Source organism: Chelonia mydas, chromosome 21 (genome assembly GCF_015237465.2).
Source record: "Chelonia mydas isolate rCheMyd1 chromosome 21, rCheMyd1.pri.v2, whole genome shotgun sequence".
NCBI lineage: Eukaryota > Metazoa > Chordata > Testudines > Cheloniidae > Chelonia > Chelonia mydas.
In genome coordinates this window covers 6,964,470-6,988,120 of record NC_051261.2, presented here as the reverse complement: position 1 = coordinate 6,988,120, position 23,651 = coordinate 6,964,470, and the positions used below count along the sequence as shown (strand labels likewise).

General features: G+C 42.7%; 1 protein-coding gene and 1 non-coding gene across 6 annotated transcripts in view; both read right to left on the bottom strand.

The window, feature by feature from the left end:
• Positions 1–23,651, bottom strand: part of LEMD1 (LEM domain containing 1) — an 85,033-nt gene that overhangs the window by 7,172 nt on the left and 54,210 nt on the right. Inside the window, exons 1-3 of one of the 5 annotated variants that reach the window (XM_043533739.1) lie at positions 10,808–10,962; positions 2,660–2,831; positions 2,192–2,317 (exon numbers count right to left, since the gene is read on the bottom strand). In XM_043533739.1, the coding sequence (XP_043389674.1) occupies positions 2,192–2,317; positions 2,660–2,813 (280 nt within the window). In that variant the 5' untranslated portion in view covers positions 2,814–2,831; positions 10,808–10,962. Of the gene's footprint in view, positions 1–2,191; positions 2,318–2,659; positions 2,832–10,566; positions 10,654–10,744; positions 10,963–23,651 lie in introns of those variants that run through there. The other 4 variants (XM_043533740.1, XM_043533737.1, XM_043533738.1 and 1 more) reach the window with 4 other exon arrangements.
• On the bottom strand, positions 10,563–10,634 carry TRNAW-CCA. Its single transcript has one exon. It is a non-coding gene; the product is annotated as a tRNA-Trp (tRNA).

Genomic DNA, 23,651 nt, shown 5'->3' with positions numbered 1-23,651 from the left:
GCAGTCACAGAACAACCTGCCCATAGAATAAATTACTTCCTAATTCCCACACAGATTGATTTATGCCCTGAAACATGCTGGTTTACATTTCTTCAGACTTCTAAACGTCTCATTTAACAGTGGATGTTCTCATTTTCCATATAGGGCCTGATTCTAAGTTACAAGTTAGGAGCCAATTTAAGGCCCTTTACAATGTCAGAAGCAAATCCTCAACAAGGGTTATGATAGTTTACACCAACTGTGGATTTGCCCCTCAGAGTACTGTAAAGAAGTGTTAGTGCAAATAAGAATCAGGCCCCTAACTTCTAGTCCTTTTTATAAAAATCTAGCTAAGATCTCAGGCCTGGTCTCTGCTACAGAATTAGGTCAATGTAAAGCAGCTTATGTCGCCTTAACTTTAAGTATCTACAGTAAAATTTAGTTCCCACCGACTTAACTCGCCCACTACACCTACTTAACTCCACCTCCATGAGAGATGTAGTGCTTACGTCAATGTAGTCAGGTTGACGCAGCGTCAGCTTAGACACTGTTGCAGACATTCACAGTTGCTACCTTTCAGCAACTATCCTACAGTGCCCCACACTGGCAGTGAAATCGATGCAAGTGCTCCTGGTAAGGATGCGCACCGCTGACACAAGGAGCATAGCGTGGATGCGTAAAACAGATTCACTTACTGCGGTGGCTGCACGTCAACGTAACTTAGGTCAACTTAATTTTGTAGCGTAGACTTGCCTTCAGACTCAACAATATCTTGTGACGCTGAGTTACAACAGTTAGCTGTGCATCAAGTATTTCCTTTTATCAATATTCAGTTCATTACCATTCAATTGCATTCATTTGTTCTGTGTTTGTCCAGAGCCTAGCACAATGGGGTTCTGGTCCATGACTAGGGTTCCTAGGCATCTAATACAAATAATTCTATGTCCCTAATTTACCTTCTTAAAACTCTTGCTTTGTTTGCCTGGATTGTGTCTCCTTATTTCCCTCCTCTTCAAACTGAGGAGTCCCAGTGTTTTCAGCATAAGAGACGAGACTGAAGACTCCATCCAAAAGCCAAGGAAACTTATTTTCTGATTTGTGGAATACGTGCAAGCCCTGTAGTGTATGTGGTTTACTGGGGTTACGTGGCCCAGATCTGAATTTTGTTGCAGGGACATTTGCTGCGGAATCACACTGCTCATCCCAGTGTTTTATAGCATTTTTAGTTTTCCATCTCGGAGCAGAGTCAGTCTACAACTCTACTGACACTGAATAAGCCATGTGCCATTTTAGTTTTGGTTTAAAAAAAAAAACCAGACAGTATGCAGGGGTGCACTTGATAGTGAAGTGCAAGATGGGGATTGGAGGAGTGGAAGACAGCAAGAGGTGATAAAACAGTTAGACCACAAACCCATTAAGCCACACTAAATTAAGGACAATAGGTGAAATCCAGGCATCACTAAAGTCAATGACAAAGCCCCCACTGACTTCAATGGGACCAAGATTTCACCCCATGATTCTATGAAGAGCACAATATGGAAGGGACAGAAGGCATTTGACCTAAGAAATTACTCTGGAGTTCAGCTGCAAAAACTCTCAGAACCATTGCAGCAAGATTACTTTCCTTCATAAAAGGTCACCATTGAGATACTTTTGTTTAACATTTAAAATAATTTCAAACAGGTGGATTCACACATCGTGCACACTATATTGAGTAGACTTTTCAAATGTCAAAGGGCTCATCTACACTTAAAACACAGCTGCACCACTGTAGCGTTTCAGTGTAGACACTACCTACGCCAACAGGAGGGGTTCTCCCACCGGCGTAGGTACTCCACTTCCCTCAGAGGCAGTAGCAAGATCTAGCCGGGGATTTAAGTCTGCTTTACTGCACTGGTCAGGGGTGTGGATTTTTCACATCCCGGAGTGACATAATTATGACTACGTAATTTTCTAGTGTAAACCAGGCCTTAGGAGCACAAGTCCCACTGAGAGTCAATGGGATTTGTGCTCCTAAATTACTTAAGACCAGATTTTTGAAGCACTCAAAGATGCAGATAGGCCTAACTCCCATTGAAATTAATGGAAAATAGGTTCCTAGGCAATTTAGAAAAAGCTCACTCAGTTATACTAAATGCTCTCAAACACACAAAATATTAAGATTGATAAACTGACATTTTAATTTCTGCATCCAAAGAGTCGAATACTGTACCTTTTTCTTCCTCACTCTCAGAGTCCCGGTCAAGATCTCCACTTTCCTTTGGCTTGGCACATAATCCTTGTGGACTTGGATTCACCAACTGCCGTAGTTTATTCTCATAAAGAGTCCTTGTAGAAGCTAAAATAAGCAGTTCCGAATACAAGGGGATTAATAACAATTGATTTCTGAGCAATTAGTTTTATTGTTGTAAAAACCCTGAAATTTAGGACCAGATTTTCAAATGAGCTCAGCACCCAGCAACTCCAGTTGAGAACAAGCGCTGAGCACGTATGAAACGTCTGGCCACATCATTTAGGTGCTGAAATGGGAGCTGAGCTCTTTTGAAAATTCAGGTCTTTGTTTTTTGTCTTATGTTTTTGAATTGGGCTGAGACTCAATCTCTCACTTTAAAGACCCTTTAAATTGATTAGGAACAGATGGGGAAGTAGAATCCAGAACCATAATTCATTTGAAGCGTACGTAGTATCGGTCCAGGCTCGGCACCATACATGAAAAGCTTTTCCTGCAATTCATTGTCACTCAGTAGTTTAATGCTGATTTCATCTGTTGTGTCTTGATCTCGGTTTTCTTGTTCTTGCTTTTCTATCAACACACCAACAGTGACCTGGGCCATCTTTTCCAACAGCAGAACCTTTGAGATAAGATATGAGAATTTACCATGAAAGTTAAATACAGCACAAGGCATCTTTAAGCATTTATCCTGTTGCTCTGCAAATCCTGTTTTATTAATCACTTCTATATTTTTAGATAAACTGGAAGAGTTACATTCGGGTTTCCTGCCACTGTTGGAATGGTTTCCAAGTGCCTCACTATTCCATCACAGATTTCATACAAAGTTAAGTAATAATTATATTTAACTAACAATTACAACTAAGTGGAACAAGAGATGATGTGCTCAGATTTCAGAGGCGGCTTCCAGAAATGAGGTAAAAAGACTGTGTGTACACTAATATATATGGTCAATAATTACTACTAAATCCCTAGGCCTATATGCAATATGTTTAGAAAAGTAGTTTGAGTATCCCTTTATAGTCCAGATCTCCATTGTTTGCAGTATCAAGAGTTTGGAAATAATTTCTCCTCCTTCCCACCCTCAATCCTGCCTTCTTCACTTCCTTGTCTGTCACGAATGCTCCAGAAATATGGTTTTGTTAACTTGCTTTCCTTTTGCTGGCCGTCTCTGCAGCAGCCTAAAAATATTGTATCATCATTCAGTTATGTTTGTCGTGATGGAGAGGTGTCCTTTTCAGGCCTGCCACTCTGTCCAAGTTGTATATATGTAGATTTAATAGTCTTCAGTAAAGCGTCTAGAGCGAAGAGGCAGATTGCCTATGCCTATATGACCGAAGGGAAAGCCTATAAGATCTGCAAGTCAAAGATCTGCTTTGTCTGGGTTATATTAATAAGATAGGTTATTTTCAAGTACCAGACTGACATTCCCACAGCACATTTCCATATATATTACACAGACTAAATGAATCATTTCTAGCACAAAAATACTGCGCATGACTGCATGCAACAGCTGCTCTTCCATGCCTTGGTCTCTTGCGCCCTGGTTTTGATTAGAACAGGCACCGTTCTGATTGGAAGAGAGTCTGTAGAGATCCAGATATTTTAAGGGGGCAAAAGCATTGCCTAAAGCCATGCCTCTTTCACTCACTTCCCCTTCCCTTTAGTGGGAAGAAAAGGTTTCGAAGCCATCTTATGCATCTTTTCAGATTGTGTTTGGGAACCACTCTACCCCAATTCTACTTTGACAGAACTGGATAAGATCGAATTAAAGTGGTTTCACTCTGTTTGCTTACTTCTGTGTCCATCACCCCATCTGTCTCATGCCTCACAGGGACGTTGTGAGGTTTAATTCATTAACATTTACAAAGCCCTAGGGGATTCGCACATGGAAGTTGCTATAGAAGGGTGATGTTTTTATATAAGCAGAACACTGTATTCCTCTGCACACTTGATTTTTTCAATTGACCCATGAATGTCAGAATGAAGTCTTAGAAGCAGTACAGGAAACACTGGCAGACAAGTCCACATATTGTTGGCAGAACAGACATCTGTGGTGCACTTTCATATGCCTTTATTATTTATTGACTGTCATCAGCATATGAGGTGCTCTGCAAGACAGAAAGACAGTCCTCCAACAGTTTTCAGTTTGGAGCAGACAATCCAGTTTTTATCTCAAGATTAGTTAACAATGCATTAGAATGAGATTATTCCAAACACAAATTCTACACTTGTTTACCGAACGTCTTAAACATTCAACCAGACCTTAACGCTTTGCATCACGGGAAAATAAATAGTTAGACATCAATTCAAATTCTCACTCTGCTTATTTATGATTTGAGACGTGAACTTAACCGTACGTTGTCTATGATCACTCACTTCTACCCCTCATTTACCAGAGCTGTTTGCAGTGACTATTACTGCAATATAATTACGTGTTACAATATGATCAGTGCCAACGTTAAACTGGTACTCTGCCAGCGATCTGTCACTGTCTAATTACAAAAAAAACTTCACTAGCCAGGTCTGTAGACTTTTATTCTGTAACACTGGCTAATTCAAAACCCTGTCACCTCTACTATTAAGATAAAAACTCTGTTTAAAAAAAGCGTATTAAAAGAACATATTCTATTGTAGCAGATTATCCAGAGCTTGTCTACACAAGAGTTGCACCAGTTTAAAAACAGATTTGGTTAAACCAGTACAAACCCCACTGTGGACACTTAGCTAAAGGTCCAAGCTCAGCTGATATAAAACCAGGTTTAAACTGACATAATAGTGACTACACACAAAGCTGCCCCAGTTTATCGTCACACCATTAGCTAAACGGATGCAACTTTGTGTTTAAATCAGGCCTCAGGAACGTTAAAAGCAGACCTTCTTTCTAGTTCTAGAATTCTGTAATTCAGACTGGGATTTTCAAAGCAGCATGAACTAGCTAGGCATCCAACTGCTGACTTCCAGTGGGAGCTGAGCACCTACCTCTTGGCCCCACCCTAAATCTGTTTAATAACAAACACATTTCCATCTAGAAGAGGTTTTAAAAATAAAATTAATTGTACCTAAAAGTGTCTAATGAAAATTCTAGAACAAAGACCCTAATGGGTTATCTGAGGCAGCTTGCACTCATTTTTTCATGCAGGGAGCCAGTCAACTCACTATATTTTAGTGTAGCTTAACAAGTCTCTTATCTCTTGGCTGAAGCCCAGGATACAAAGTCAACTCATGCCTTCATTTCTCTGTAGTGAAAAAGGGCAATTTTCTAAACGACTTACTTATTTTTTACGGTAAAGTACATAATTTTACAAGAACCAAGTCTAGATATTTCATGTCACTGTTTCAAAACGTATTTGTGCCTCAAAGTTCATCAGCCTTTTTTTTTTTTTTTTTTTTTGGGGGGGGGGGGGGGGGAGAGGTGTTTAAAAAAAAAGAAGGTATCCCTGAAAAGACCCATTTCAATTTAAAATGAGGGTGTCATTTCCGAAGGCTGAATCTACCCTGGTCAAAATTACAATTGGTCACTCTCCACTGGGACAGCTCTACGGATAAGAATGCCAGATCCCTCGTATGCCAGGTTAGAAACAGTCTTGGAGACTGTTCTGATATTCCAGACAAATTCACTTACCCCCTCACATCATCTTATGAAATTCTGACTCTGTAATTAAAACAGCTACAGATGTTAAAAAGGACTTCCTCTTTCTCAAAGCCCAAATGCCCCTGCTCTTCATGCCCAGAATAAAGCTCTAGTGACTTATCTGTGACATCATTAATTTCCATGGTAATAGACTGGTGTCAAACCAGATTGTGACTTCACTACAGGTTCATTACAAGGAGGAATTTTGCTGGGAAGAAGAAAAACCAATCTATTACGCCGGTGAGGCCTGAAAATAACGTAACAGCTTCATGAGGTTAGAAATACAAGATGCATCTGTTCAGAAGGCAAGTAAATACATATGGGGAAAGCTAATCCAGGATAGATATTTATGGAAGGGATCCTTCAAAAGACCATCTGTAATGTCTACAAAGTTCTAGGAGCTATAGCAAAGGACAGAGCAGCAGAAATGCTAGTGTTTTGAGGGTCGTAGAGGCATCACACAGTGGAAAAGGAGAGAGATACTCCGTCTATAATCACTCAGTTGAGAGCATGACTAGAATACTGCATTCACTTCTGGACACCTCAATACTAGAAGGTATTAGTTACAGTCCTTGACTAAAGGATACTGTATAGTAATTACTAAGACAAAAGGTAATTCAGAAGAGCAACAAAAATGATGAAGAGTCTGGAGTGATTTATTTATGAGGCAAGATTAAGAGAACTAAATATGTATAGCTGACTGAGACTGAATGTTAATGAAGATCTCCTCTATAGGAAGTTAACTACACTGTAGAAGTCTTCCCAGAGAATTGGCGGGGGGGAGGACGGGGACGACGACATTGCTTAAAATGCTTAGGACAAGATAAAGCTCTCCACACTACGATGCAACTAGAAGTCACTGGCTGATGGGTGTTTTAAGAATGACGTTATTAGGATTCTGTGTTCCAGTTCTTTTAAAAACATTTAGAGCAGGAAATAGTTACAGAGAGCGCCATTTTAAAGTTCTGATATTCGCTCAGCCATTACATTAACCAAGCTCACTGAAGGTGGCTAATATTAAACAATATTTCTTCAGATGCTTTACTCCCTACCACAGACAGGCCTCAATCTGTCCTTGGCCCCTAGAATAACAAAGCTAGAAATTAGTATTTACTAAGTACCTGGCATGTTTCAGCCCCTGTTTAAAGCAAGAAACACCCCCCTCTGCCCATTATAGAAAATTATTCAGCTAGCACTGGGATAGACATTTACAATCCTTTATCTAGCTTTGTATTTATACTATGCACCTTTCACTAAAGGCCTATGTGAAAATAGGATTCCCTTTGAAACATGTGGCATTCTAGAAATAATTTGTACAAGGAAACAAGAGCTGGGGACCTTCAGTGACATCTCGCACTTACAATTAAAACATGACTAACAATTATCTTAAATTGTGTTCAGTTCCCTTCCCATGGAAGCCACATTCCATTTAAAGACCCTTTTCAGGTTGCACTTGTGAGTGTACGCATTCACTTAATCTACAAATACATTATTTTAACAAAGGAGTCAGCCAAACTGAACGAACAGCATTTCAGATGGCCATCTGCTAAAGCCTATTTCCATAAAAACCTCAACAAATTGCAGCAGAAAACTGAAAGTTCTGTTTTCCATTCATTTTTATGCATAAACATACAACTCTTTACTAGTTCATTCATTTGAAGAGATGCTATTAACCTGCCTCAAGTTTCCCCATGACACTTCATCTCTTCCCCCGCCTACCCCACCCCCAAACATACAACTAAAACACAAAATCAAGGCTGTATGTTTGGTTATCAGAGTCAATGTGACAAGGCTATATGACCAATTCAGCCCCACAAAGGCTAGGTTTAGACTTAATTCTAGATCTTGTAGCCATATGAATGATTTTAATATAGCCTCTTTCATTCACAGGACTCTTAATCAAGGCTTTTGGAATTATTGGTTTTGTCCATCAACTTCTCTTAATTTAAAGAGCATCAAGGACGACAGTACACTGGACTAAACGGGAAATTCGACTTCAGCTCTTTTTAGTCAGAAATTATGTTTCTAAATAAATAGAAATTATTGAGGAAACAGATAAGCTCAAAAAACAACTTTTGTTCGCAGCGAGATTTGGTGAACAATCTAGTCATAACAAAAGCCATCTAAGGAAAAGAGACTGAACATTTAAATGAATAGAAGAGCACTAAAGACCAAGGTTAAAGGAAATGCAGGTGTACAAAATAAAACATCTTGAAATGAAGGTTGAAAGGGTTAGAATCCAAGAACACTCAAAAGCTTTTTCTATTGCAAAATCGACAACACTTTTATAAGGCATTCTGTTGCTTCCCAATCCAAAACTATTTGCATAACCAAGTGCGTATGTCACTTTCCAAGCTACCATGACACTGCAATGTCATCATGACTAAATTAATAAAATGGCATTATTAGGTAAAATTAGTTCCAAAAATTGGGTTAGCAATTGTTTGTTCCAGGCAACTACTGACTGAATGACTTTGCAAAAAGCTCTGCTAAACTGTGTCATGTCATAGAAACAGTCTAATGATCTAACAGTTACTGGTGGGTTTGTTTTGTTTACCTTTCTCAAAGTTAGTTGCCTAAGTTTTCCTCTAGGCTTTGTACAGCGTCAAGGACTGTAAGGAGCTGGAGACTGATCCAAAACATATTGAAGTTAGTGAACGAGACCCCAATAGATGTCAATGAGCTTTGGATCAGGTTACTGTTCTGGACAGGTGCTGAGTTCTCACAGCTCCCACTGAAGCAAATGATAGCTGCAATTGCCCACCACCTCATGATCACATTTGACTATGCTCAGTACATTGAGAAGACTGGATAACATTTTAAACATAGTCAAAAGCAGTTAGACTTCCTATCAACTTTAAAAAGCCTACTCTGCCTGAAAGTGTTTTTCCCCGCTGTGGTTACGAAAAACACCTAAAAATGCTATAAACTGAAAGATGAGAGCAAAATATCCCTCTCAACACTGAGATTTGTTTGCTTTATGCATCTGACAGCAGCACTGTATGTAGAGATGGTCTCCGTTTCCCCAATTATAGTCAGTTTCCTCGGTTATATTTATAAGGGTATTTCATACAGCAGAGAAAACAGAATTTTAAGAATCAAAAAGTGTAGTTGTGAAGCTGTATGCATTGGCAGAGGAACTCAGAGGCAGGTGCAATAGTTGAAAACAACCTCAGATTTGTTTGTTTTTTTCAGTTGGCTAGGTTTGTTGGTAGTTAATGGAATCGGGCCCCAAATTTAGATTTGTGGAGGTTTTGATTGTTTTGTTTTTGAAAAAAACAATAAGCATTATACCCACTCAATCTCCTCCTGACTTTTAAGTGTTAGTAAAACAGCTTTGTGAGGATGTTTACATCCTCTAATTATTTGTAACTTAAGTACTGTAGCCATAAGTTTCTGCATGATAACCAGAGTGAAACTAACTAGTACAATAATTCAGTTAAAGGGAAAAAAAGAAAATAAAATTAAACTTTGATTGTTTCAATTTAACCTTTGGTGTAATTTATATAGGCAAATGAGGCTCACCCCCATGTAATTTTAACCCAGTAATGTCAATTTACTTTGCTTAAGTAGTTTGTATCTTAACACAACTGTGAATTAGAACATAAATGCTGCACAAGCACAGTGTTTAACCAATAATCATAAGTACTTGCTTAGGATTTACATCTGTAATGATCCCTCTTTTCAAGTTGATTTTGCTGAGACTAAAGAAGACTGCTGTAGGAATATATGCCAGGACTGTATCATGTACATATACATAGTGTTTTTAAAAAGGAAGAGGAAGGCATAAAATTCACTCTATCATCCTCCCTCAGGGGAAGTCACAAGTCAGCTGAGCATCTGCATCCAAAGGGCAGGAACATACAGCCCTCCCTGTGGGGCTAAGCAGGAGTGCAATAGCTAACAAGAGAGGGGTCAGCTGCAGCAGGATGAAGTAGCAGATTGCCTGAGGAGGTGCCTTCCAGCCCTACATTTCTGTGGCCTGGTCTACACTGGAAAATTAAATTGGCTTAACTACATCACACAGGGGTGTGAAGCAGGGTAGTTAAGCCACCCTATCTTCCCTCCCACACAAACAGTGCTAGGGTGAGGGAAGAATTCTTCCCTTGACCTAGCTGCTGCCTCTTGGGGAGGTGGATTACCTGTGCAGAGGGAGAATCCCTCCCAGAGGCCTAGGTAGCATCTACGCTGAAAGTCTGCAGCTGGGCCACTGCAGTATAGACAAGACCTATGAGTGGAAATTATATATATATAAAAATGCTCCTTGGGGTGACTCCTGCCCAGGGCTCTACCCTGCAACCACACCTCCCAACTGCCCTTTGTTTTAATTTGGGGAATCCTTATCCTTCCCATTATCTCCCTCTGCTTTGGGGGAAACCCTATGCTGCTCCCCCACTGCCTCCAATTGAACCCCCATGCACTATTCCTAGCAAAGGGGATTCCCAGAGACCCTATCTTCCTCCATTTTAATGGGGCCACCTCCATTTTACTTTTAGGGGCACCCCTCCCATGCACCATCAACTTGTGTTTTATTTCAGCTACCCCCCACCCTTCCCAGGGATCATTACTGGGGGACCCCCAGTGCCCTGTCTCAGACTGCCTGGGTTTATGGCTGGGGATCACCTCCCCTTATCCCCCTACACCAGAGGAAACGCCCCCACCCCCACCTCTAGTTTGTTATGGGTGTAAAACAAATCCCCCTGCAAGCCGGGGGCACGCTGACCCCGACGTGATTCGAACACGCAGCCTTCTGATCTGGAGTCAGACGCGCTACCGTTGCGCCACGAGGTCCCATCAGCCCAGCCTGGAGCCGCGCTTGAAGAGGCTGTGCGTCTCAGGTCTCCCCGTCACTCTCCCTCCGCGCATGCGTACTCTGCCCCAGGGGCGTCCCAACCTCACACCTGAGCCTCTCGCTCTCCCGGCCACCCCCGGAGGCTGCTGCGCGCTCCCGTGGCGGCCCTCACCTCGGTCTCCCCGCCGGACGCCGAAGGAGACAGCGATAGCGCCCCCACGTCATCCTCCCACGGCCGGGCTGGGGCCCACCCAGCCGCCTTCAAACCGCCCGCCCGGCCGCCTCGCAGCCAACCACCGCCCGGCCACGCCCCTGTGGGCGGTACCAACGCCCTGTGTCAGTGCCGCGGTGGGGGTGTCAGCGGGCGCTACCACTCGCACATCTCATAGGGTCATACCACCGACAACTCCCGGGAGGGGATCTGCCTCTCTTACTCCACAGGACTATACCATTCCCGTACATGCCCAGCCAGGGTTGGAGCTGTATTAGGTGCACTGAGTTTTCTCAGACATCAGTTCTCAGCTCAAGCTGAAATCTCTGGGTTTAATATTAACTATTATTATTATTGCATTTAGTATTATGTAATATTTAAATCACTATTGTACTTTAGCATTTTAAACCCTTTATACATTATAGTATTTAACATTTATTCTTACACGTTGGACTATTAACTAATCAGTTAATCTGATATCTCCTTTCATAATGTCCATCTCTTTCTTCTTTCTAATGCAGGATTGTACTATATGCTTATCTCACTCATTCCACTTGTCTCAGTTTGACATTCCTGCAAATAATATTATTCCCCCTCCAACCTCATCTTCCTCTCAGTAAATTCAAACCCCACTTTAAACTTAAGCCTGTCATCTCGTGTAGTTTGTTGATCAGGCTGGCTTCTGTGGGGAGTGGGAGGTGTTACATTGTCTGGTCTGGTTGATATAATGAGTGGTACAAGAACAAAGTGACTCCTTTCAGAGTAACAGCCGTGTTAGTCTGTATTCGTAAAAAGAAAAGGAGTACTTGTGGCACCTTAGAGACTAACCAGTTTATTTGAGCATGAGCTTTCGTGAGCTACAGCTCACTTCATCGGATGCATAGCATATCGTGGAAACTGCAGAAGACCAGAAACTGCAAAAGTGACTCCTGACAGCTGTCTGAAACCTACCCAGACTGGAACTGAGGAATGTCCTATAGGTGGCACTGTCTCACCCTGTCTCTCAGCCTGTCTTCAGCCCACACAAAATCAGGCAATGAAGAATGCAAAAGGAAAAAAGCAGAACATGCCATTCACATATTTACATCAATACTGTCAAAACAGTTATTTTTAAGCTGGGCACATCTTGCTGCTGATTTAAAACTAAACAGAATGGCTGCATCATTCCTGGAGGAGCTCTGGGTTACAGCGGCACTGGTAGAAAAGAAAGAACGGACCCCAGATGCCCCAGCATTTGCAGGGTGGGTTGGATGAGAGTCCCCCGATCCAAACCCACGTGTGAGTGGTTCTGGAATGAATCCCAGACAGAAAGGACCTATTTTTGCAAGTTGCAAGGTGACAGAAATCGCACCGATCTTCTGAGGTTTACACCATTTTGGGCCACACTCCTGCCCAAGCAGTTATGATATTTCAGTGCTGTTGAACCCTAGCCTAACCCGTGGGCCTTGAACACCAAGCCCCAGACAAATCCAGATCCAAGCACCATCCATAACAAATCAATTGTCTTTCTCATTTCAATCTTGTTTTTCAAAGGCAATTTCTCAACATCTCTGTGGTAGCTTCCTGTATTGACTGTTTGCTTCTGTATATGTCCGCAGAATGATCTACCTTTCCAGTTGTCAGGGCCATAGGTGCTGGAACTAGCAGTGCCGGGGGGATGCTGCTGTACCCCCTGGCTTGAAGTGGTTTCCATTATATACAGGGTTTATAGTTTGGTTCAATGGCTCTCAGCACCCCCCACTGTATAAATTGTTCCAGCACTCCTGGTCAGGGCTGTTTCAGTGGGAATCTTTCCATTGACTTGGATAGGATTCAAATCAGGTCACCAGTGCATTGTACAGTGGAGACTGCACCAAGATTCGCCTTTTGTAGGCCATGTCCAAGTTCTTCTCACATCACCAAAGTTTCCTGTACAATTTACTCAGCCTTTAAAGACCTACTTTACTAGGTGGCTAGTTTTTGCTAGACCCCTGCCTTTAGAGAGAAGCAGCATGGAGTACTAGATGGTGCAACAGACCGGCACGCAGGAGACTTGTGTTTTAGTCCTGGTTCTGCCACTAGCCTGCTGAGGGACCTTGGGCAAGTCACTTTACTTGCTCTGTGCCTCAGTTTCCCCATCTGTAAAATGGGGATGATGATACTGACCTGCTTTGGGATCTAGATATTTTTATTCTTTGAAACGAGTGACACTTGGCAGGATCCTTATTTGTCTTGCTGCAAGTCCTGCTACTCTATTTTTAGCTCTTCTTATTTTTAGCTCTTCTTATTTTTAGCTCATCACCTCCATATTGGTGCACATAACAAAATTCATGTGGTGGGGGTGGAGCTGAGGGGTTGGGAGTATGGGAGGGGACTCAGGGCTGGGGCAGCGAGTTGGGGTGTGGGGGTGAGGGCTCTGGCTGGGGGTGAGGGCTCTGGGGTGGAGCCAGGGATGAGGGGTTCAGGGTGAGGGAGGGGGCTCACGGCTGGCACAGAGGGTTGGGTGTGGGGGGGGGGATGAGGTGCTCTGGCTGGAGATGCAGGCTCTGGGGTGGGGCTGGGGATGAGGGGTTTGGGGTGCAGGCTGCCCCGGGGCTACAGCGGGGAGAGAGGACTCCCCCCAGCTCACTCTCCCCGCAGCAGCACCTTGTCTGGGGGGGAGAGGCAGCAGCTCTGGGGCTGGGACTGCAGGATAGGCGCCTCTTCCCCGGCTATAGTAGGTCTGGGCTGGGCTGGGTTGGGGCTGGGGGAGGGTTGAGGTGCGGCCTCCTGCAACTTTCACAATAAAGAGATTGTACTTCAGTACTTGCATGAGGTGAATTGAAAACTACGATTTCTTTGTAATTTTTACAGTGCAAATATTTGTAATAAAAAATAATAATAGAAAGTGAGCACTGTATACGTTGTATTCTGTGTTGTAATTGAAATCAATATATTTGAAAATGTAGAAAAACGTCCAAAAATATTTAATAAATTTCAATTGGTATTCTATTGTTTAACAGTGCGATTACAAGTGCAATTAATAGAGATACATTTTTTTAATTGCGATTAATTTTTTGAGTTAACTGTGATTAATCGACAGCCCTATTTATTATTTATTTGTGTTGCAGTAATGCCTAAAAGCCCCAGTCATAGACCATGCCTCCATTGTGCTAGGCGCTGTTCTAACGCAGAACAAAAAATAGTCATTGACACATCCAAAATGGCTATAAAATGCTACCTGACTGGAATTCTCCACTCACAGAAGGGCTGATCCAAAGGCCAACATAATTCAGTGAGCTTTGGATCACTTTGGACCTTTATGTCACTGCTGGCGTTTTACACCCACTTTGCACAAAATAAATGGTTAAAGAAGGTACAAGACAATGGAGAATCAGGCACAGGGAGTTTCCAAAGTATCTGGGGGCTTGGGAAGGGGACAGGCCTTTCTGAGCCTCAGATGCCCCAATATGCATGGAGAAACCCCACAGATCGGGAGGCATCCTTGCAAGAGTACAACCTCTGTAGAAGTCCCCTGGGGTCCCTTGTCCGCTGTGGCAGTACAGTTCCCTCAGGATCCAAAACAGCCATTTCCAAAATGCCCCCAGTTTTGCACCGCTCTACCAAATACACAGCATGTGAAGGGGTGTTTCTTTGGCCTATGTAAACAACAAAGGGTGCAACCTCTAGATTTAATGAGGAGTCCTTGTGGCACCTTAGAGACTAACAAATGTATTTGGGCATAAGCTTTCGTGGGCTAGAACCTGAAGTGGGTTCTAGCCCACGAAAGCTTATGCCCAAATACATTTGTTAGTTTCTAAGGTGCCACAAGGACACCTCGTTTTTTTTGCTTATACAGACTAACAGGGCAACCACTGAAACCTGTCTAGATTTAATGTTATCTGCCGTTAAGTTGATTGAGTGACACCTTATTTGTTTTCATGAGAGTCAGGATAATAAGGAACAATTGATCAATTTTGACCGTAATCTTAATGACCCCATTTGCACTCTCTTTAAATGTTCTCCTTTCAGCCTTACTCTTTGTATTCTCTTTCCCACCGTCTGTAAGTGCCATGTTTGTACTCCTTTTGCTTGGCAATGTTTGCAATAGCCTGTTGGTGTAGATTCACTGATCTCAGTAATAATAAAGAAGTATCAACAACATGGAAAATGTAATTCATCTACTGCAAAGGGATATTATAAAGACTCTTTATTACAGCAATTAACATACCTGCTTTCCTAGTCATGCTTTTACAGTTAGAACAAGAAAGTGCTTACTCCAGGTGCATAGATTTCAGAGACATACAAAAGAACAGAAATAAAGCCAGTTAGCCGCTTCCAAAAATGGAACTAGTCAGTAAAGAAAATTAATCAGCGGGAGACAGATCAATAGGCCGGTATTTCAGTGCAAGATACAGACATGATATGCATCTATAATTTATAATACATTCTTGTAAACTAGATATGTTACACCAGAAGTCACTGGGCTACATGTATATATAGCCCTAGGATAGCTATTAAGTGTATAAAGAAAATCACCTTGGTCATCATCACACGTGAGAGTTTTATTGATCTGATTCCAGGACAGTTTTCCTAGCCCAGCTACCAACGTTGGAGTGAGTAAGCCGGATCCTCTGCTACATTGATTTACACCAGCTGAGGATCTGGCCCTGTGTTTCTATGGCATCAATGCTGCAAAGTATCCTCAATACTTCCTGCAAGATACAGAGTGTGCCTTCAGCTCCCCTTGAAGTCAGTGGGAGCTGAGAGGCAAGCAGCACCTTGCAGAAGACATTCAGCCCTTTGCAGGATCAGATAGTCTATGAAGGGTGGCTTGCACAGCACCATTGCCCTACCAGAATTTTCCACCCCACAAGGCTTGTGTGATCTGTATGAAGGGTGTATAAGGTTAGGGTATTCAAAAAATACCGTACAAGGTATACATGCATAATTTTAATCAAGTCATACCAAGTATGTGGGAAAATACCACCAAGGCCTCAGTCCTGCAATGTGATGTATGTGGGTGGACTTTTGTGCCAGTATTATTGTGCCACTGAAGTCACTGGGGCTCTGCATGTGTGCAAAGGTCTGCCCCGTTACATTGCATTGCAAGTCGGGGACCTAAATAATTTCTGCAGATGTGACTGGTTTTAAGAAAACCTCAATGAAACAGATCCTCTATCCCGCTACATTTATTTCATATTGCATATTGAATTTGGCTGTAGAATGCTAAGCCACTGTCACTCATTAAAATGCGGCGTGATAATTAATCATACACATTTGTTTCTCAGTCCTGTTTAAAAAGCCTCCAGCTTCAAACATGAATGAAATCCTAGAAAACAAAGTCATTGTTTGGGGATTTTTAATACGATTGCATTCTCACAGGCATTGATTTAATTTCCAAACACTGCCAATGTATGTCTGGGACAGGGATTAAGCAAACAGCTTGAGAAAGGAGAAAGCAAAACATGTCATGTACCAAAAATACTCTTTATCTCCAGACATCTATAAAATCTATACTTTAAAGCGTGTGCTCTAAAAAATTATTACAAATATTTTTCTTAGATAGGAAATATAATAGTAAGTGAATAATCTACTCTGCATGTTTATATACTCTCCTATTAACAAGTTTCACATTTATTTTTCTTCTTAAATATACAGTACTTTACAAGAAGTTTGCATGGCTTTTAAAAGACACTAATTTACCATGCATTAATACATGAGGCTGACCGGGTCCTCTGTCTTTCCAAAGTAGAGAAAAGTCATTTATTGGCATCTTGAAAAACAAACTAAAAATAGCTGGTTTCTATGGCTACTGAGGCTGGGAGACTCCTGAGGAACATGTCTGGTTAGGTCCCTTTATGATAGAATCCAGACAGTGAAAGAAAAAAGGGCAACAGGGAGACACTTAACCCACTGAAAAGACAGTCCTGTACCTTTAAATGTGTGGGTAACTGTACATTTCATTGAAGAACAATGGGGTTACATTAGGGGTGAATTAGGCCCATTGTATTTTAGGATCCAATCCAGCAAAGCTTTTTAGCACAAGCTTAAATTTATGCATATGCTTTGCTGGGTGAGTCAGGGCCTTAGTGTTGCGTCTTCTGTGACTATATCCTTGCTTTGTTCTGCTTTTTGTTGGCATGCTTTTATACTAGAGATGGGTCTGAGGCCCCCCCAACATCCCCAAACTTGGTGGAAGTTTTGGGGTGCTTGGATCCAAGGGGTTGGTTCAGGCCCATCTCTGTACTACACGTATTTTTTTGGAGACATTTGAACACACAGACAGACTCTCTGCATTTATCAGCATAAATGAGAGTGAAATGTGACCCTATATATAAATCTGTACATATAATAAACTTCATAGTGAGGATTGTTTGATTATCAGTGGTTTAAGTCCACGAGTATGTTACCCATGTGGTCACCCTGCTTTACAAAGTGGCTGTGCAAATTATGTACAGATACATTCAATAAATATACATTGCATTTAACCAACTGTCTTTTTACCCTTAAAGAAGAGATGCAAATAATGGTTCAGATCCTGCAGTTCTTGTTCAGGGAAAAATTCCTGTTTAGCTCAACAGAAAGGACTGCAAGATACGGACCAGGAAGGCTATTCTGCTGACGAGTGGGGATGGGGGAATGGGGGGGAGAGGAGAGCAGGGAGATTTTCTGAAGTGACTAATGATTCTGAATGCCCATCTAGAGACACCTTAAGGGAGCCTGATTTTCAGAAAGTGCAGAGCATTCACCCTCTGGAACTCAGCACTCATTAAAGTGACTCAAGTTGGGGACCCAAAATCACTCGTCACTTTTGAAAATATTGGTCAAAGAACTCATTGGGGGACCATGTCAGTTACAGATAGATGGACCGTATCAGATGAGACAGTAGTGTGCAGATGTTTGATTTCTTCACACCTAACTACCCATAGATGTTCCTGTGCATAATCATAAAGAGCAAGATAACTGGGGCCACCAACTCAACATGGGGGAGTAAAGTGCATTTAAAAAACATAATCCTATCATATCACCCTAGAAGTGCAAGAAAGAAAAGGACACCTTTGGTTAGATAATCTTAAAAGAAATTGGATACACACTGGAATGCAGAAATCACTCTGGCCATAATAAACAGAACACTGGTACTTTCCCAGTCCAATTAAATGCCAAAAGCTTGTGTTTGCAAAGTATTCCAGTGGAATGAAGACTTAAATCCTATTGTGGAGTTTACGAAAAAAAAGAGATTCCAACTTGATATATTATAGATACGTGGGCTTGTGTATCAGATTAGATTAGGCCAGGGGTTCTCAAACTTCATTGCATCGCGACCCCCTTCTGACAACAAGAATTACTACATGACCCCAGGAGGGAGGACTGAAGTCTGAGCTTGCCTGAGCCCAGTTGTCCCAGGTGGGGAGGGCCAAAGAATGAGCTCCACCGTTCTGGGTAGGGGAGCCAAAGCCCAAGGGCTTCAACCCCAGGTGGGGGTCCTGTGACCTGACCCCCACCACTAAGTGATGAAGTCCTCAGGCTTTAGCCCTGGATGGTGGGACTTAGTGTTGGGCTTCGGCCCCTAGCCCCTGCAAGTATAACGCCAGCCCTGGCGACCTGATTAAAACGGGGTCGCAACCCACTCTGGGGTCCTGCCCACAGATTAAGAAATGCTGGATTAGGCTAGATCCCTGTTCTTTTTGCACATCTTCAGTAAGACTTTCAGGAATATGTTACACGACAAGAGTTCAAGCTGCAGCTTTTTTCTGGGCTTCACTCTTTGTGCATGTTCTGTACCCTTCCAGCTCACTGCACAAACATTTCCTTCATCTTAAATAAATGCAGTGAAAGTTCCCTTGGCAAGACCACATCTGTCAAGAGATCATCTGCTGCTGATAAAAAACAAAACAATTTGGGATGAAACCCCACCACGCACACACACACATACACACAATTTTTTGGTCCCCTACCCACTTATTGTCATGCAAATAAACATCTGGAGACTCTCTGGCTCCAAAGTAGGCCAATATTCACAAAGAGGGTACACTGCCTCTGTTGGAAGTTAGCCCAAGGCAACGCTCTGGTTATTTTGATCATTAAAGCTGTTTCCCCCTTGACTACATCATCAGCACTGCTGCAGACGCTCTACTGTCAAGATCAAGCAATGCTGGTTTCCTTTTAATTGCAACACATTTTGGGCCCGATCCTCAGCTCTAGTAAATTGGTGTAATTGGAGCTGTGCTGATTTATACCAGTGGAGCGTCTGGCCCTTTAACTTAAATACATTTTGCCAGCTGCCCAGAAAGGATTGGATGGGGAAAGGGGGCTGCATATTTGGTTTCCTAAATTCCCATGAGCCCACCACCTTGCTAAATTCATAGGTCCCCACTGGGTCATCTGAAAAGCTGGTCTTGGGGAAGGGTGGCAGGTGGCCAGTGGGGTGGGTAGCAATGGAGTTGCACACCTCAGTGCTTGCTGCATTGCAGAGATGAGCAGATTTGCCTGTTTCAGAAATATCCTTCCATTCTCATTTAGAGAAACTTGGATGGTTTCCTTCACTGTAATAGGATTAAAGATGGATTATTTCTGGTGGGAACAAATGCATCTTTGAGGAGCATAACATTCATTTTCTGAGGAACAATGATGGTAGCTAGCACAGCACACTTCTCTTTGAAACTGTTCCGGGGAGTTATGTTACAGTTAAGACTCCTGTTATAATGGGGAGAATTATACACAGACTTCAGCATGGATGGGATTGATATTAAAGCAACTGTCATAAAAAGGGAGAAATAACCTTACATTTCTACAGCACCCTTTTCACCCAAAGGATCCAAAAGAGCTTCACAGGGACAACTGGGAGTCAGGACACCTGGGTTATTTTCCTGCCTCTGCCACTGACTCCCTGGGTGGCTTTGGGCAGGTCACATCTCTGCTCTGAGCCTCAGTTTCCCCCTCAGTACCATGGAGGCAATGATGCTTCCCTTCCTTTGTAAAGTGCTTTGAGATTTATAGATGAATAGCTCTGTATTATTTTATCATTATTGTTAATTTAGTAGTGGTAGTAGTAAGATTTGTATTTCTATAGCACCACTGAAATGCAGTCACCTCTGACATGGAAAGGTGGAAGCCAGATGGACAAGCAGCATAAAGCATGTTACACAAGTATGGGAACAAGGGAAATTCTGGGCACTGAAGCAAAATGCTTCTTATATAGACATAAAAAATGCCAGGACTTGTGCAAGTATGTGGGTGAGGAAGAGAAAGGGAGAGGGGAAGCTCATTTGTACTTTGACAAGAGCTATTAGCTTTCCAGCTTTCACAGTTTTGGAAGAGTCTAGTGTCCTAATAAAATGCTGCCACTGGGGGAAAAAAATCTAACCTTTTGCCCACTGCAAACTTGTCATGTGGAAGTTAGCTGGCAGCACCCGCTCTCAGCCTGGGCAATTAGCAAAGAGCAAACTGCTTGGAAGTTCAGACTATTGACAGGTTTGCTGCAGAAAATCACGGTGCTGGAGCCTGGTGGGAAATGATGTGTGGATGAAGGAACCTTCAGCCATAAACCTAGAGGTCAAGTCATTACGATAGAAGAATCAAAAAGCACCACGAGGCATTTATGAGCACCACAGGGGTCAAGCCAGGAGCAAATGATTTTGCTTGGAGCCACTGTGGATAACATATTATTACTTTGGGAGCTATCTATCCACATACATGGAAAGTTCTCTTTAAAAATAACTGCACCTTGAGCTTTTAAACACTCATATTGTACTTGTGTAATTTATTGCATTTTCAGTTTTATATATATATATATATATATATATATATATATGTATGTATGTGTGTGTCTGTCTCTATATATTTTACATACTGTATTCATCCATGCCTACCTAGGAAGCTCTTTGCTGGAGGCAGGTGCAATTCTAGAGGTGAGAAAAATTCAGCAGACATATGGTGGTCTACAATATACATTCAATAGGTTACCGTATTGTCCTGGAAAGATCCCCCTCCTGCTTCCAGACCAGATTTTGGAACAACCACAGTGGAGAGAAAACCTCTGAAGCACCCATACCAGTTTTTACGTAAGACCCATTTCAGGAGCATTTAATTAGTACTATATGAACCTCCAGCCAAGCTGGATACATTCAATAAAGCTGTTAGCTCTTTGCAGAGTCTCAGGGTGTGTGTATTAATTTTGGAATCTTAACTATGAAGCCGTGATGGCTGCATAATCAAAGGCTCATAGCAGCCTAGGTTCCACAACGGTAACCTTGGCTATTCACCGAGTGCTCCATTAAACAATTAAAAACTCACCGTGCTGGAGAAAACATTAATATTCTTAGTTTACATGGGGTCCAACTCACTAAAAAGGAAACTGACTGTGATCATCTGCAAATCTCCTGCCTCTGACTTCGACCCAAAGGAATTTGAAAGGTCTCAGGGACTTGCAGCCAACTGATCTTCAGTTGGAACAACCTCCTGCTGCCAGAATGGCTGCTATAGCTTACAGCTGCGATGAGCAGGGGCTGTACTCACACAGACACTGGTCCTAAATAGGGATTGAATTTGTGTCCATCAGCACCAAATGCACAAGTCTCTGCCACTTGCACTAAAGAGGTAGCTCTTGTTGCTCTGTGTAAGTAGAAGGCCAGTAAAGATAGTCTCTGGTATCCATGGAGAGCTATAACTGCTAACAGTATGTTACACAATCAGCTGAGCATGAGGTGATGAGCTGACCTTGATGAAAATGAATGGGGATGAGTCAAAACCACTACCCCCACCTTGCTCAGTGCAGAAAACAGAGTAAAAGTTCACAGGCTGCCAAGCACTTCTTGCTGTGCAGAAACTCAGAACTGTGATAGGAAATATTCAGCTGTATCCTGGCTTTGGATACATATATTGGGCTCCCACTGGCATCAGTGGGAGCTGCGCAGGCCTATCCCTACCCAGAATACGGCTGTAGCTGGCTTTCTTTAGAAATCATGTTTCCTATTGCTGCCAACTTGCAGAATAGGGCGCACATTTGTGATATTGGCATCTAGAAATGCTCAGTGACAGGATTCGTCCTCTGCATCAGTTTTCCTTCTGCTTTATTATGGGGTCAATGATTGGAAAGAATTTTAGGGCCAAATGCTGAAGTCTTTACTCAGGCAAAACACCCAGTCAAGGGGCAATATCCTGAGGGACGCTGAGCACCTTCGGCTCCCTCTGCAGCCAATGGAATTTGAAAATGCTCCATTCCAGTGAGGCATTGACCCAGTGAAAGCTTTTCCTGGGTGAGAGACCCCAAGATTTGGCCTGTAATGTTTAATATTTAAACATGACCATTTGCTAAACCTCCTAGGAGATTTAGATATCCAAACTAAGCCTAAAATTCAGCCTTCTGCTAAACGTTCTGCCACCATTAGAATGAGATGAAAATGAGCCCAACAGCCTCCAGTGATGGGCTTCTGTAATGCATCAAGCAGTAGCAAAATGGTCACCATCACAAGTTGGCTCAGCCATGCCAAAGTTCGCTGAGAAAAAAAAACATCTGGGCCATATATATCTGGAGTGTGACCCCAATGGTTTCAGTGTTGGGTCCTTTCCCTATGCTTGATCCTTCATGTGCATGAACCAGACAGCACCTTGTGTGAGTATCTTCTTCATGCTCCATGGGGAAAATACAGTGCTTCTCAGCATGTGAACTTTCCAGACTGACTCACTAAGCAAGATCAGGTGCAGTTGGACTCCTTGCTATGGTCTGCTACCAGCTGTTTCGTGTTTGAAATGTTTGAAGTGACTCAACCATCTCCTAGAGCAACCCCGACTCCTGGCACCCGACAAAGATTATTTTAAAGCTGCTTAGTTCGTTGCTCTTCTTATACCCCAGGAGATGATCTCATGTGTCTCCTTTTATTGGTCATCCTTGCTGGGCAGAGGTTTCATGCTAAACCCTTTGGATAAGACAATAAAATAATGGCCCTGTTGGTTTTGGTAGCCGGCCAAGCTAGCAAATCTTCCCAAAAGGAGAGCTTGTCACCAGCACACACAGCTCTGTTTGTCAAGCGTAAATCCGGTCTGGCAGCAGCGGTCTGAGCACTGGAAAGGTCAGTGTGTTTTATAATTGGGGGAAAGGATTTGTTTTCTGAGTTAGCTCAACTTATTCTTCTTGGGGCCAGATCCTCAGCTGGTGTAAATCTGCATAGCTCCACTGAAGTCAACGAGTCTCCTCTGATTTACACTGGTCACAGATCTGGCCCCTAAAGATTTACCTGTCTGCCCTTCCTAGAGGGGAGCAGAGACAACATTCCTCAGAGACCCTACCGGGCAAGATTTTGCATCAGAGTTACAGCATTAACAATCTCTGGCCCCTCCGCCCTGCTCCTCCATGTTTGGTCTTTAAATAGAAATGGTGGTTTTGCCCCAATTACTATTTTTTGTTTAATATTAATAACCTACCCAAAGCCTTTGGCTGGCTGCAGTGAAGGCCTATTGACAGTCCCATGCAACGTCATTCACTTGTCCCCCTCCCCAGACCTCATCCACCAGATTTAGCACATGACCTTCTCCCACTACCCATCCTCTGCCCTGATCGATTCTGAGGGCTTGGTTCCATTCTGTGATGGGAATCGGGCCTCAGGAGATGTATCCAGAACTGGTACAATGGCTTTGCTGAGGGACTTAGAGGAGCAAGTGAATGGAGGTTTTCTGTTACACAGGAAGAGGCAGAGAACCAGCAATTTACCCTAACCAGGAGCATATTAAAGGGGGAGGCACCCCCATTCTCTAGGGGGCCCAAGTGGTCCCCACTGGGTTCTTGTTCAGTACAAAGCAGCTTCTACTCCACACCACTGAACCCTGGAGCAAGAACAAGGAACCTCCC